The sequence below is a fragment of the Neopsephotus bourkii genome, unplaced genomic scaffold (genome assembly GCF_033783945.1).
Source record: "Neopsephotus bourkii isolate Nb327-2 ecotype Australia unplaced genomic scaffold, CSIRO-AGI_Nbou_v1 NB_213, whole genome shotgun sequence".
Classification (NCBI taxonomy): domain Eukaryota; kingdom Metazoa; phylum Chordata; class Aves; order Psittaciformes; family Psittacidae; genus Neopsephotus; species Neopsephotus bourkii.
The window spans coordinates 1-16,225 of NW_026900725.1; the positions used below are offsets into that span (position 1 = coordinate 1).

At 39.7% G+C, this 16,225-nt stretch overlaps 1 protein-coding gene across 2 annotated transcripts in view; it reads left to right on the forward strand.

Moving 5' to 3' along the window:
- The first annotated feature begins 350 nt into the window (after positions 1 to 350).
- The window catches only part of LOC133207447 (lysine-specific demethylase 4C-like), a 35,516-nt gene continuing 19,641 nt past the window's right edge, over positions 351 to 16,225 (forward strand). Inside the window, exons 1-2 of one of the 2 annotated variants that reach the window (XM_061344368.1) lie at positions 351 to 491; positions 11,913 to 12,076. In XM_061344368.1, coding sequence (XP_061200352.1) covers positions 11,933 to 12,076 — 144 coding nt within the window. In that variant the 5' untranslated portion in view covers positions 351 to 491; positions 11,913 to 11,932. Of the gene's footprint in view, positions 492 to 11,392; positions 11,678 to 11,912; positions 12,077 to 16,225 lie in introns of those variants that run through there. The other variant, XM_061344367.1, reaches the window with a different exon arrangement.

Below are 16,225 nucleotides of genomic sequence, written 5' to 3' on the forward strand. Positions count from 1 at the left end.
ATGCACTATCCATTATTTTGGTGAATGCATCCGTACCATCAGCGCCGGCAGCGCCACCTGCCGCCCGCCGGCGGGTAACGCACCTCGGGCTGGCCCCGCCCAGCGCCGCGCCAGGCGGTGAGTCGCGGCCCTGCCCACAGCGCCGCGTTCTGCAGGGGGGCACCGGCGGCACCGCCCCCTCGTGGTACGTGACGCGGGCTCTGCTTCTCCGTCACGTGGTCTCCGCCTACCCAATCTCCCCCCCCATTCTCCCCCTCCCCTCAGACACCAGCCCGGCCGTGCGTGCTAGGGCCGCGCGCATGCGCAGGCAGCAGCTGTCATCCGCGCGCGAAGCGGGGCGTCTCAGTGGCGAGGCGGGGAAAGGCAGGCGGGACCGGGTACCCGCCGGCGGCAGCGGCGCGGGAGAGCCGAGCGCAGCGCACTGCCGCCGTTCCCGGTCCTCCTCGCCTTCCCTCTGCCTGCAGCCGCTCGCTTAACCCTCTCCCGGACAGGTGCGGAGCGAGCTCAGAGCGGTAGCGCGCTTGCGGCGGGGGGAGAAGGTGTGGGGAAGCCTGCTGGATGGGAGCGGGGGTGCGGGGTGTGTGTGGGCCAGAGGCCAGCAGGAAAGGAGGGGCGGGGGGGGTGATGGCGGCGAGGCGGGTCACTGTGAGTCAGGGGGGGGTCGGTGTCGGGCAGGTCGGAGCACGGTGTGTCCCGGCAGTGGAGCGGTGTCTCGCCGGCTGTCGTGCCCAGGCGGGCCGCAGGGATCAGGTGTGAGGGCGGAGCGGCCGCTGTGCAGCCGGACAGCCCCCGCTGGGGTGCCTGACGGGTCGGGACTTTCCGTAGATGGGAGGGAATCGGTGCGGGGACCTCGTTGCGGGAAGGGGGATGGCGGCTGGGACGGAGCTGAGAAAACGAAACTGGCAGGTGTCGGAAAATTACTTCTCGTATTCCTGCCTGTGGGCAGCGATGCTGAATCGGGGCGGGCGGGGGGAAGCTCTCCGACGGATCAAGCAGCTGCCCCAGGTGCTCGAAGTGGGTGGGCAGAGCGAAATACGGTGTTACCTCTCGCTGTGTCTTTGTGGGCTGTGATGAAATCCTATGGACTTTACAAACAACCTTTCTCTTACAAAATACAGCGGCGGTGATACAGCTCCGTCGTTTCTTCTTTAAGGTGTTCCTCAAGTTAACGGTGTAAAGTGTTAGGAAAAGCTGTCGTCTGAGTAGCACACTTCCCAAGCGCTGGTGCCACACCTGTCTGATTGTGGTTATAGTGTTACACACTTTTGGAGCTAGTTTCAGGATTAGGTCCTTTTGCCATGTTGTAGCAGTCTTCTCTATTCACGAGCTTTCTCTCTTCTGCGCTTGATTTTAACTGGCAATCTGAAATGAGAGGTGTATACAAAATATCCCTCCTTTTTTTTTTCCTTCCGCCCTCCCCCCTCCCCCGGTTAACTGTGTTAGGAAAAATACTGGTGTCAGTGTTTTTCTAGGATCTGTACCAGCCTATACTACTTACATAAAGCTTATACTTTATTTTCTTTATTATTAAACTGCAGCTGTATAATTCTTTGCTGTCTTTTCTGAGATAACGACAGCAGCAATAAAATTTATTTGGTGGCTACTTAACCAGAGGTTTTTAAACTGAAATGCCTCTTACAAGAAAGAAACTGCCTGGCACCCCCGTGCAGGCTATGTTTTTTGTCACTGTGCTGTGGGGTTGTTTTTTTTTTCTTTTTTTTGTTCACATTTGTAATGATTCAGGCATGTGAAGATGACCGTGGTATAAAATTTGTCTTGGGTTTTACCCTTATTTTTCCTTGACCTGTGATAACTAGCAGGTGGTATTACTTCACAGAAGTACCTTCCAAACGCAAGACAACATAAAATACAGGCATGATTTCATTTCCAGTAGTTGAAATGAGAGTAAACTGAGCTACTGCTAGTCACGCATATCTTGCTATCAGCTTCGGTTTGGAGTATTGTTATTGACTGCTGGCAACTAATGATTTTCTTTTAGCTATCTCCAGATAGGGATGTATATGAGAGCAATTTCCTTTCTAGGGACTAACGCAGGAAAGTGTTTCATTCAAAGAGGTGGGTATGATTAAATAGTCTCCTTCCCCCCTTTTTATTTTTTAAGTGATAAATATGATGGAATAATCTAGTCCTGTAATTCTTAATCCTAAATTTCTGATGAGTATTGAGTACAGAATTTTGCATCTCTTGGTCTGATTTCTAAACAAAAAAAAAACCAAAACCAAATAGTTCTGCACCAAATCTAAATGCACAGTTGCCACAGTTAATACATTAAAATCAGAAAATCATGTCAAGTGCTAACTGTTTGAATATTTCCAAGATTATGATATAATCTTGGTAATAATAAATGGTGGTGTCATACCTATTGAAAATTACTGGATTGAGTAGATTTAGAACTTGCTCAGTTTAAACAGCTCTCAATTGGGTCTGTTCAGTACTGCAGTTGATTCACTTGGAGATACTCAGTTTTTTCTGTAGCTGTCTTTTGCTGGGATATGTTTTATCAACTTGATGTTGAGCAGAATGTGAATGGGGTATATGTTGGTATCAGTTTTGGTCAAATTTGTTTCATTAAAGTGATATTTTTATCCTACTATCCTCAACATAAAAAAACCCCAACTAATACACTTTGGAATACATTTTTAGTATACACAGAGCTTCAAAGAGACTGTGTTTTACTGTAATTCTGCTAATACAAGATATTTTTCAAGTTCTTTGAGTCATCACATGAATGGTTCAAAAGATGGTGTTCTTACATGCCAGGATGTTAATACTTATTTAGTAAGACATCTCAATAGTGATTTGATAGCTTAGTATTTCATATCTCAAAATGAACAAGTGATGTGTTCTTTTCTTGATTTTCATTTAGAGTCATAGACTGACTCATAAGGTATTTTGAAGAAATGCATTATTTTATACTTGAAAGATAGTAATTTTTTTGTGATCAAATCACATAATGCAGGTGTTCATAATAATTTGCTGATAAGAAGTCCAGAGTGGGTTATAAAGCCTACTGTAGTTTTGGTATATGCAGAGTTAGGCTGTACTTCAGTTTTTTTTTTTTAGGCGACATCGTATATCATAATTTATTCTGCTGTAGGCTTGCATTTTGCTCCAACTTTATTTCATATCTTGAAAATTGTGGAATTCTGCATAGTGGGTAAGCTGTTAACATGAATAGTCCTACTACTGAGTTGTGCAAGCACTCGTTTTTATCCTGAATTTTCTTTACTGTCCTACAAATGTTAGATATGTGCTTGGGACAGTATATTTAGGACAGCATACCCTAAAAACTGAGGACAATATACAGAAGTAACATTTGAAAAAAATGTCAAGTTTTTTAAGGTGTAGGAATTACAAGAGTTAAAATTCAAAACACATCTTCTTGTGAGTACTGAATATTGAAAAAATTTCAATGTTGGTTTCACTTTCTGATTCTCAGACATGACAAGATAATTCACTGACTGTTAACAGATACTGTAGAGTTTCACAAATAAAGTATGTTCCAGTTCCTTTATGACATATCTGCCTCTAAAATGTGGAATCACCCGTTTGAGGCTGTTGTGATTTAGCTTAGTAGACTTAAGGAATTCTGCTGGGTTTTGTCTAATAAAATTAAATTGCTAGTTAGTAGCGGGGTGCTTGTCTCTAAGAAAACCTAGATAACTCGCTATTCATAATAGATACTTTATCTCAAAAAGTACAGTGCTGGGTCAGGTCTTGTTTCATTTTCACAGTTTATTTCTTTGCTTAAAACAATTTTTAAGTTGCTAAACTGGTAAATGAACCTATGCTTTGGAGCTTTATAAATCATAAATGGTTTTGAAAAAAAGACAATTTTGATTTAAAACTAAAATTAACACTGGGGATATGTGTAGGAGTCTGTAAGCTTCTGTAAAGTTTACAGACTTTTACAGAAGTTAATATGATCAATAACTTGTGTAACAGATTTGGAATTCCTGGGAAATAGGATCTTTTTCTAAGCCAGTACATAAACTAGGTAGGCGTAATTTGCATGTACATTTTCTATTAGTAAAGGACCAATTCAAACGTAAGTATGCAAAACCAGATTGCATTAATTAATTATTTGCATGCTCAGGAATAGTTGGACCTGCAAACTATGCTTTTATGATTTGAATTAAGTGAAAGTAATTCCTGTAGCTAGTTATTGACTGTGCACTGTTGCAGTATCTTGCATCTTTGAATTTGCTTTGGCAAATGATGTTGGGAGCTGGATAGTACCTGCTTACAGATTGTGCTAAAAAAACTCTTTAAAAATTTTGCAGGAAGATGCAGAAGTGAATCTGCCTTTATCTGTGGTAAAAATAAGATGAGCTTAAGGAGTTTTTGTCTATGTTGTAAATTAAATTGCTGGTTAGAGTATTGCAAAGTAAGACTTGCTTATCTACAGTTTGTTTCCTTTCCATATCTTGAAGAGCTGATTGTACAAATGTCTTTCTTTTTTTTTTTTTTTTTTTTTCCCCTTTCCCAAAAGCGAACTCTGCAAATAAGGATTAGAGGAAATAAGGTTTTCTTCAAGTTTTGCCAATAAAGTGTTTTTATTGAGTGATGCCTTAAAAAATGGTGGCTAGTACTTCATAATGTAATTGCTGTGTCTTGTTTTTTTTTAAATTGGAAATGTGTATCTGAAAACTTTAAAATACATTATTTTGTGCTTTCTTTCAGATCAGCCTCATGCTGTGGCTTTTTGTGCATGCCTTTCTCTGAAGTTTAGTTTCCTATTATTAGTTATTTGAACAAGTTTTTTTCAGGATGAATTAATTCTTCCTCAGATGTTTTATGTCCCATAGTGTGGGTAAAAAATTCAAGAAAGGGAAAAGGGCAAATGTGTGTTTGAACTGACTTACCTGCGAGAAGTGGTGGCTTAGGTAGGTTCGTTCTTTTTTTCTTCCCATCTTCCTTCTTTTTCTCATTTACTGGAACTTGCTTTACGTGATTTGTTTAATTTGTGTTGTTGGGAAAAGGTTGTGGATATTGCTATTTTTTTCATAGTTATTTGGCACTTTTCCATGTTAGCTTATAATTTTGTGTACAGCAAAGCAGAGGTAGCAGTGTCATGGTTTAACCCTCGCTGGCAACTATGCAGCTGCTTCCTCCCCCCCTGCCCCTCCCTGCTCGGTGGCATGAGGAGGATAATTGGAAAAAGGTAACACCCGCAGGTAAAGATAAGAATATTTTGATAATGAAATACAGTAAGATACAATAGTAACAGTAATAATAATAGGAAAAGAGGGAGAGAAAGGAGGGAGGAATAAAACTCAAGAAACAGAAGTGATGCAGACTGCTTGCTCACCACTCTGCTGGTTGATGCCCATCCCATCCCTGAGCAGGGATTGATGTCTCCCAGCCAGGTTTGCCTAGTACTGGGCAGGATGTTCTATGGTACAGAATACTCCTTTGGTTAGTGCAGGTTGAATGTCCTGTCCCTGTTCTTTCCAGCATCTTGTCCACCTGGTCACAGGCAGAGTATGGGAAAATGAAGTCATATATTTAGAGCAAGTACTGTCAAGCAACAACTAAAACATCTTTGTTATCAACACATAAGTACACATTTATAGAAGTGCTAAATAGAAATCGAAAACACAGATCTGTACCAGCTACTAGGAAAAAAGCCCCACAACTCTATGCTAGCCAAAAGCAGGACAAGCAGACTATGTTACGGTTTTCTTCTTTCTTGTTCAGCAGTGTTTTCAGTACAGGGGCAAAGTGGGCACCATTTGGCAAACAAGATGGTTGCCAAAAGCATCTTTGGAAGAACAATTATGTGAAGTCTTGTCTGGTTTAAAGGTAGAAAGTTTTGGTTCCCTGCTGATGAGGGTGGAACTCTACTGTTTATTTTATTTTACGCTAGAAGCAAAAGGAAGTGAATAGCCTTTGGAGCAGATCTGACATCTTAATATTAAGGTGGAAAGACTATGCTCTAATACTGAAAGTTGGTTTCATGTAATGAGTACTGCAGGTTTTTGTATGTTTTAACCAATGGCAGATTAACACGGTGTTTTTCTGGTGTGCTTTAACAATATATGGTAAGGTGTAGATGTTACAAAAAGCAGTCCACTGTTTTGACAGTGTTTTGTTTGAGGCTGGAAATCGTAGCTGCCTGGTACTGGTTTTTATAGTTAAGATTCAGTTTGCTGTGGTGAGATATAGAGGTCCTTTTCTTAGTATATAAAAAATAAAATCCTTTAGATTCTGCATTTGCCAAGCAGTCATACAGAATAAAGTGTGTTGAAGCATGTAACATGGTAAACTTCTGTTATGTAGATGTAGGTAATGAATTCTTCCCATGTCCATTTTTAGTTACTAATGTCAAAGCACGCAGAAAGTCACTCTTTTCTTTCTTCTTTTTTTGTTGTGTCCTCTACCTGCTTTTCTTTGGCAGTCCCCTAGTCTTACAGTCTTTTGTCAGGTTTTTATAATGGTCATTAATGTATAAAGGGTCAAGTTTGTTATGTTTGTGCAGACTGTACAGCTTAAATATTAAAGGATTGGTTTAAAAAGCACTTGCCTGTCATTATAACGGGTGAAATGAGTTTGCATCTTGGATCATGTAAATACTGGTAACATTAATGAGATTTCATCTTGCTCTGAGTTGAGTGTATGAGCTTTCCTAGTGTTGTACTTTGACATTTTAAGTTCATTAGGTTTTTTGGGCCACATACTGACATAGATGTTGTTGATTAGATTTTGCTGCCCTCATGTAACTTCTGTTGTATTAAGACAAATATAGCATTATCGTGCTCTTGGCTGATGATTTGAAGGTCTTTTGACAAGGCCTGACAATGGCTATAAACTCTTCAAAAGGCTTGTCAGATTCTTTAACCCAGCTACTGGCTCTTTACCTGGCAAGTTTGGATAAGCTGCATGCTTGCATTTTATCTAAATTTTGCGCTGTGTAATCAAGCATGTTTCAAGATGTTGGCACACTACTTGATCACCAAGACATTCAGGATTTACAGGCAGATTTGCGGTTTATTGGATTAGGCTCATAGCTGGAGCTTGTTTGACTAAAGCCTTCCCCTGATTAGCTAAAAAGCTTTTCTCAGTCTTATGTGAGGTATTAATACACGCTAATTTTAGTGGAGAATGTCTTCTCATTTATTCACATTACCATCTGCTTTTCTATATGGTTATTGTCAGTCCTGTCTATATGCAATACTGTCTGGCAAGGAGGACAGAAAATGGATGACTACAATGTTGATATTAAAGATTTAAAATAACTGTTAACAAGTAGTGTATATGTATATATTTGTTACTGGTCTTTCTATTTTATAATGTGCAGCCTAAATGAATATAACTGCCCTTGTTTCTGTAACTTTTTGTGTTTACTAATGTCTTGCACATTTTCATTGTGTAGTTGTATTTCTCAACGTGTACAGCTCTGTAATATATCACAAAATAGTTATGTGGAATAAGTAAGACAGTAATAGTATGATTGTGTGGATTTTATTTTAGAATGGCATCTTAGTAGTTATGTTCTTGTCTGCAAAAGAACCTCAGGAGGCTTTGTAACTCTTATACTGAACTATATTTTCTGTTTGCTTTAATGATTTGGTAGTGTATAAATTAATTTTTGCATATGAGAGAGCAGAAGTAGGAATTTGGTGGGAAAAAGTATGCAGAACTCTTGAATTCCACAGTGTCCTTGAGAGAGTTACATAGAGAATTGGAAGGCAAACATTTCCAGTTGGTTTGTAGCATAGAATTGTTTTTGTGGTAAATTTGAATCCTGTTAAGTCAGTCTTGGTGCTTTCTGTTTTAGATTGACATTTGTAATGAACATTACTGCAATAATAAAATTGTAAAATGAGATTAAGAAGTCTCAATTGATAGGTCACAGCTATACAGGTGTTAAATTAGTAAGAAATCAAAAAGTGAATAGCATTATCTATTGAGAAGTCTGTGGACTTCTAGTGTAGCAAGTACTGCGCAGTCTTTATGGTCTTTCTATCTCCTCAGCTATGGAGTTTACATAGCAGAATCTGCTCAGGGAGTGTTCTTACAAGCATTGTGCTTATTAATGAGCTGCTTACCCAGTAAGTGAATGGAAAGAAGTCTTTTAATGAGGAAGAAGGATAGTGTAGACGCACGGATCTGACAGTGTATTTCCACTAAAAATGACATAGCTGGCTGCTCTTTGTGGTCACTGGATAGGGAACAGGACCCTAAGATGAATGGAAGCAGGTGGGAAAAAAGATCCTGTGTTAAAAAAAAAATGTATTTTTTGCAGTTCAGTCAAGCTGATCAGAAACTCTGCCTGTCTGTTGCTACACATGTCTTTATGATTAGTTAGAAGTTATTAATTCTGCCTGTGATACAGATTTGGGTTCATTACAGTACTGTTCAGTTCTATGCTTGAGCTTTTGTTTAGTTCCAGAGATGAAAAAAACCCCAAAACCTAGTTAGTATCTTTAGTTTGGTATGTTTTGCAAACAGGAGTTTAGGAGTCAAGCAGCAGGCAGACATGGTGGCATGTGTAATTATGGAAGTTAGATTGACAGTTGCTGTTTATTAGTTCGATTAACAATCCTTAAGTTAACTAATTTCTTCATTGTGGCTGAGTGCTAGGGTATAAGTAGTGCATTCAGTACATTGTTGCTTTTAAAGCAGCTCAGGTGTTAAAACCGATGTGTTTTGGTGAGATGTCTTCCTTGAGAGGATTTTTTATCATGCTTTGTGTGATAATTAGTCTGTTGTGCCTGGTGCTTGAAATCAGATACTAGCTGAAATCATCCCAGCTTTTCTCATAGCTGAACCACTTGCATATAGCTTTTACTTGTCTCTACCCATTTTCATAAGGAGTGTATGAAATAATTGATCTTTGAGAGTTACACTTCTTCACCTAAGGGAAGTTTAATCCCCAAAACTTATGTAAGACAGAGCCTCAGGTTTGTAGGAACATACACAGACACTGTGCTTGCATATGTTTTTTGCCCATAGACAAAACTAGGATAAAAAGGTTGTTTAGCTGTGCAGATGCAGTGTTTAACTTAGAGCTCAGAATTAGAGAACTGGGGAGGTTGGAAGGGACCTCTGGAGATAGTCCAGTTTCCCTGCACAAAACAGGCTCCACTGCATTGAATGGCTCAGGCAGTGTTGAACTGGCTTTTGAATATCTTCAGAGATAGACACTCCACAACCTCTTTGGGCAGCCTGTTCCAGTATTCGATCACCCCTGTGCTATTTTTTTTACTATGCTTAAGCAGAATTTAATGTATTTGGTTTGTGCCTACTGCCAGTTATACTGTCTCTGGCCACCACTGGGAAGACTCTTGCTTTTTATAGCCAATTATGCAAGGATAAGATCACAGAATCACAGACTCACTGAGGTTGGAGGAGACTTCTTGAGAACGTGTAGCCCAACACCACTGCTCAAGAAGGGTCAGCTAGAGCAGGTTGATCAGCACTGTGTCCATTTGGGCTTCGAGTATCTCTAAGGATGGAGACTCCACAACCTCTCTCTTCCGGTGGTTGACCATGCTCACAGTGAAAAATTGCTTCCTGATGTTCAGGAAGAACCTCTTGTGTTTCAGCCAGTGCCCAGTCCTGTCATGGCACTGCTGATAAAAGCCTGGGTCCCTCCCCCTTGCACACTCCTGCAGGTATTTATGTACATTGATATGGTTCCCCCATTGCTTGTCTCTCCTAGTCTGGACCCTCCTACCTCCCTCAGATAGATGCCCCAGTCCCTTCAGTATCTTTCTGGGCCACTTGACTGGCTAGCAACATTCCTCCAAACCCAGCTGAGGACACCTTTAGGCACCTTTGCTGCATGTGCACATTGCTGGCTGTGTTTCCCAAACCCTCCACCCTGCAGGTGGAGCACTTTGCACTTCCTCTTGTTGAACTTCATGAGGTTCCAGTTGGCCTGTTTTTCCAGCCTGTCCGGGCCCCTCTGGATGTCAGTACAACCCTCTGGTATATCGGCCAATCTTCCCATTTTTGTATTGTCTACAAATACCACATTGAATTAATTGGAAATAGTTTCTGTGATTGGTCTTGGATAAAATTACATGTCAGAGAGATATTGAAGTAGTGAGACAGCAATTCAGTTATTAGTTAGCTGAACCAATTCCAACTATTGCTTGTTGCAGTATGTCCTTCTACCCCCCCAAATCCGTTAGTGTTTTAAGAATGCTTGACTTGGTTTGGGGAAACTGAACTCAGTACTGGGCATGTAAGTGGATAAAGAACACTATTGAGAAGTTCATCTATCCACTACAGGAAAGAATATTAGTGGTGTAAAAGACAAATTCGTGAGTGGATGCTGAAGTAGCTTGCTTACAAAAAACCCCAAAACCTCACAAAAAACAAACCAATCAAAGAATAAGTAACACTCCACCTCTGCCCTCTCTGCCTCCTCACAAAGCCCCCCAAAACTGCACTGACAATGTTGGGTTATACTGGAAGAGTTGAGGGAAGCATGTTAATCTGTATGCTATAATGAAATAACTGCTCACTGCTGGGTATCATCTTTTATACAGTCAGTTGAATGGGCTGAAAATAGTAAAATGATGAATAATGAAGGACTATTTCATTTTTTTCTCAGTGGAGAAATAGAGAGTTTGATATTTTTTTTAAGAGGTGGAGAGTGTGTGTATGTATGTGTATGTATTTCACTGATTTATATTCTTGTTTAATACATATAAAAGTGAAAGCCTAAAATCTGATTTTGTACAGAGGAATAAAATACCTCTTTTGATTATATTTCTAGTGACACTTTAGTGTCAGTAAAACGTTATAAGTAGTAGGCACTGTCTACTGTACTTCACAGTGAAGGAAAGCATAGCTTCATCTTTGGTCATAAATCTGAGTTTCGTTTTCCTAGAACTGGTCATAGGAGCAAGATTGTACACGGAACTTTAATGGGTGGGAAAAAATAAAGGGTGCGTTATATATGAGCCAAGTGTTTACTGCTGAGGGAAGTTATCCCACTTACATATGCTGAGGTGTGTTTGCCTGCATGGGCTTGATAATTTAAATGCAAAAATACTCCCAAGTTAAAGTGGTACTAATTTTCAGAATGTGCAAGTTGTAGAAATCTGGTCAATTTAATGTCGAACAGGGTTGAAAGTAGTGTAGTGTGAGGAATAGTACGTTACTGAAGGTGGGAGCATAGAAGAAGTCTAATTAAGTACTAACTAGAGAGTGATGTGCTGGGTGAAATGGAGAAGCAAAAAGAAGAAAAATCAGGACACGAAAAGCAGACTAAAAGTTGAAATACCTGTTGGAGGGTGAAACACAGAAAGACATAAAGGCAACCTCCATGTAGAAATGGAAGTCACAGAGATCGCTGACCGTCTTTATGTGTATCATTTGCATGCTTTGTTAAGATTTCAGAGAATGAGGGCTAATAATAGTTCAGTTGTTAAACTCGATACAGGAGCTGATACAAGAGTTAAGAAATCGAGGTGCTCTTTCTCTGTGTTTATAGTGTGACTGGGAAGTGGGTAATTGGTTTTCTTCATACACTAAATGGGAATGTTTTATCAAATGCATAGCATTGTTACTTTAGATAGTGTCTGTGTAATGTAAATCTCTAGAGAGGAAAAGGCAGCAACTTGCAGATGGTTCGACACAGGAAGATGCTACTGTGATATTAAAGGTTAACTAGAGGAAACATGCCATAAAAATGGAGGTATGGACTTGACTGTCGTGGTAGTGTTTGTGCTGGGTAAGGGCCAGATATTCCTGAAGGAGTAAGGAGAAGAAGTATGCATGTGTGCCTTTTATGGTAGCATGGGCAGAGTATTTTGAAAGCTTTTTTCCTGTTTGAAACATGTATGTCAAATCTCAGAATTTGTTTTACTGATAACTCTTTACAGTGTGTTTATTTTGTTTTTTTTTCTTGCCTTTTTTTTTTCCCTTAAAAGCTAGATTGAAAGGAACTGCAATGTCTGCTGTCATCTCAGACAGTCCTCCAAACCCAAGCTGCAAAATCATGACTTTTAGGCCTTCGATGGATGAATTCAGGGAGTTCAACAAATACTTAGTGTACATGGAATCACAAGGTGCTCATAGGGCTGGAGTTGCAAAGGTAAACTTCTATAATGTAGAAGGAAAATGGTTCCTAATACTTGTTTTTTACAGTATTTGTGTTTTGCTGATTACAAAACTGGTCATTTGAGTATGTAGTTGTTTTTTTTTTCTTTTTTTACAAATTATTTTCGATTACTAGATTCTGAACTGTTTTAAGAAAGAGCTTTCTGGTATCTCTGATGTTTCATGAAAACTAATGAAGACAATGTATATTGTTTTCTCTCTAAAAATCAACTGTTCCCATGTTTACAACAGCAAAAGAAGATTTCTTCTTAAAGGCAGATTTAAACTAGTTTTTGGCAAATCAGAACAAAATAGGGAGTTTGTAGTGTAAATTGCAAAATCCAGATCTACCAGGTGTTGAACTTGGTGTTTTAGGGTTGTGTGTAACTTTACTGGAGCAAATAATCTAACTATTGTTAATGGGTGTCTGCATGAAGATAGTGTTTGATGAGATAGTGTTTGAATGGAAATAGTTTTCTTTTAAATGGTGATAGTCTTACACTTTTGTTAATGAGAATTGGAGGTGTACTAACTATCATTGCATTGCCTTTGCGATCAGGACTAGAAATGTGATAGACAACAGTGGGAACCTTAGCTGAGCTTTTCCCAAATTCATTTATATTATGGAACCTATTTATTTGTGTGGGGAGGATCTAGTAATAGCAGGGGATGAAGAGTAAACAGCAAATTCATCATAGTGACTTCTGCTCAACAGATTTACACCATTAATGTGTATGTGAGCAGGAGATTCTAGCTATGTATCATTCTGTGAATTATGTACATGGATCCAACTTGAAAAAAAATATTGTTTTCATATTGTTTATAATAATAGCTTTACTTCAGCTGTTCATAGTTTCTAATCCTGTTCCATGGGGATCTAGCAAAAAACCTTATGACCAGCTGGGGAGATGATACTGATCATCTTCTCTTTCAGTTAGTTTTTTCATGTCTAATGTGCTTGCTTCTTTGGCATATTGTGTATAAAACAAAGACGGGTATGGATAAATTGTACTCTTTACTTTTTCTGGCTATATGATGCTATTTTATGAACCAGGGTTAGCCTGTAAGATGAAAAAAAAACTCAAATAAAAATAAAAAAATAAACTAGTTTATAAAGAAAAATATGTGTGATATGCTTTTTATTATGGCTATGTCTGTTGTAGACCACAGCTAGTCTTTTCATTCAATAGCACTCAAAACTAGAATCTTCTTAATTAAAGAAAAAAAGCACCTTGCATTTCATTTTCTTTTAAAAACTGTATATCTGTTTACCTCTGGCAATTCTGAGGAGGTGTATCATCAAATATGATACTGTAATCCTTAAAAAGTACATGCAAACTTCTGTTCTTATTTCTGAGACATTCATAATAAATCAGGGCTTCAGTTACTTTCCATCAGGGTCTTTTGTGTTTATTATTTTCTGGGAATGCTGGTTAGTGGCTTCCTGATACATGGTGCTAAATGCTCTTCTGAGGCTGCTGGTATACTTAAGATTAATTGTGGGACTAAAGTATGTCATGGTTTGAGCCCAGTGTGCTAGTCTTTTATGTGTTTGAGCTTTAGCATATCTGGAAAGGGAGGCTTCTTCATGTCTTGGCATTCTTAGTTGCAAAATTTCAGCCAGAAGTGTAAAAAGATAATGAATTTGTCTCACTGGAAATATTCTTCATATTTATTTGAGGTATGAGTATGTCTTCTGTTGTTACTCTGTTTTGGTCCCTTATCTTGGTTCTGGTTCCTTTCCTGCTATCCAGCAACTAAACTTCCATGTGTAGCCAGTGTAGGGAAAAAAAGGTAGACCCATTGAGGATGTCCTGAGAAGACCAATGGACATAGTATCATTAGGAAAGAATATGAAAAAAAAATAATGGGAAATAGTTTTACCTTCATTGTATAATTTTAAATTTCTGTAATATTGCTGCTATCTTCATGTCCTTAGTGTTCTCTACCCTCCCTTCCCCCCATTAACTCTTTAAGGAGATTATCTTTGTGAAGATTTGGGTTAGATGTAATTTTCTGCAGTAACCAAGCAAGAGATTAATTCTTGCTCATAGGAAATGGGTATGATTTGAATTTTCACGTTACTGAAGGCAGAAATGACATGATACCAATAAAATATACTAATGCTGTCATCTTAAAATCAGTAAACTTATGATTAAAAATGCAAGCTTTGTTTCCTGTAAACTTTGTTTTGAAGTTGAAACACCATAAAGAAATATTGTAGTAGGCCAAAGCAGCAGTTACTCTTGTAAGTTAGGCACATGAATATGTGAAACTGACTTTTTTAAATGTCAGATGCAACTGTGATATCTACTAGGTGTTCCAGTGTTTTAAAGTATAATGCCGATGTTGGCCATGGAATGGATGCAGGCATATCCTCTTTAGTTTAATTTTTTTTAACACTGTAAACCAGTGATCATGTTTACAGAAGAACAGAGGTTAGGCTCTGGTCTTTTCTTCTTCACCGTGATATGCTGCAAGATGCAGATGAGAATCCCATAACTGAGTTGAAAAAGAGGGGGTAGTCCATTATAGTAATTTAAGTGACAATCAAAGAGATATGACAGCTTTCAGGATTAGTATGAGAATTGAATAGTATGTTTTAGACGCATATTCCTAGTTAACACTGAGTAACCTGTATTAATTTTTAGTTTGCAAGCTTTTTTTTTAATTTCGTTAAATACAAATTGAAACCACTTTCTGTGCTCATGAGATCATGAGCAGCTTCCTTAAGAATGAAACTTTCGGTGTTGTTGCCGTTATCAAACTGTAGCTGTTTATTTTGTAGTTTTATCTGGATTATATAGGTACCATATAAGAAATGGTTACGGTATATTTTCTGGTGTTCTCATTAACCATCTCTCGAGGAGATGATTATTAGAGCTCTTTATCAGGTGGTCATCATCATGGCTTGACTTCGCGAACGAAGATTTGGGAAGGGCATTTACCCACGCTTACTACAAGCGCGCTGATGACTAAGAAGGCCAATGTGGGATAGGCAAATCCGGCTACAAAAAGCACAGCAGAAGGTCTCCTTGGGTGGAACAGGTGGGACACGATTCTTCCTGCGTTGTCTTTTCTCCTTGAGACTAGTTCCTCGTGAACTCTCAAAGGAGTCAGCGGCATTATGTATGGTGTGCCTCCAAGTCTCCCGATTGGAGGCCAAGGTGGACCACTGATGGTAGTCAATATGGCCAAGGCTAAGGTATTGTTTCAGGGAGTCCTTGTATCTCTTCTTTGGGGCACCTCTCTTGCGGCTACCGGTGGCAAGTTCACCATAAAACACGATCTTGGGGAGGCGGTGATCCTTCATCCTAGAGACGTGCCCTGCCCAGCGCAGTTGCAGTTTCAGCAATGTGGCCTCGATGCTGGTGACCCCTGCCTGTTCGAGGACAGTGACATTAGACACATAGTCAGTCCAATGGATGTTTAGAATTGTACGAAGGCAGCGCTGATGAAAGCGTTCCAGGAGTCGCAGGTGATGACGATAGATGACCCATGATTCAGACCCATATAAAAGAGTAGACAATACAATGGCTCTGTAGACACTGATCTTTGTACTTTTCTTCAGGTGTTTATTACACCAGACTCTTTTATGGAGTTTTCCAAAGGCACTATATGCCTTTGCTATTCTGTTGTCTATCTCTCTGTCGATCGTGGCATCCGAGGAAATGATGCTTCCCAGATAGCTGAACTGCTGAACTGTCTTAAGCTCTGACTCGCCGATGGTAATATGGGGATGGCGATAATCTTCTTGGGGTGCAGGCTGGTAGAGGACTACTGTCTTATTCAAGCTGACTTCCAGCCCAAAAACCTCAGCCGCCTCCGCAAAGCAAGATGTTAAACGCTGCAGAGCTGCTTCTGTGTGGGCAACAAGGGCGGCATTATCAGCAAAGAGCAGTTCACGGACAAGATGGTTTAGGGTCTTAGTGTGGGCCTTCAGTCGCCTTAGATTGAATAGGCTACCATCGGTACGATATCGAATATAAATGCCGTCTTGTTCGTCGAGGTCTGCTGTAGCCCTTTGGAGCATCATGCTGAAGAAGATTGTGAATAAGGTCGGTGCGAGAACGCAACCTTGTTTCACACCATTGGTTATTGGGAAAGGCTCAGAGAGTGCATCACCATACCTGACTTGGCCTTG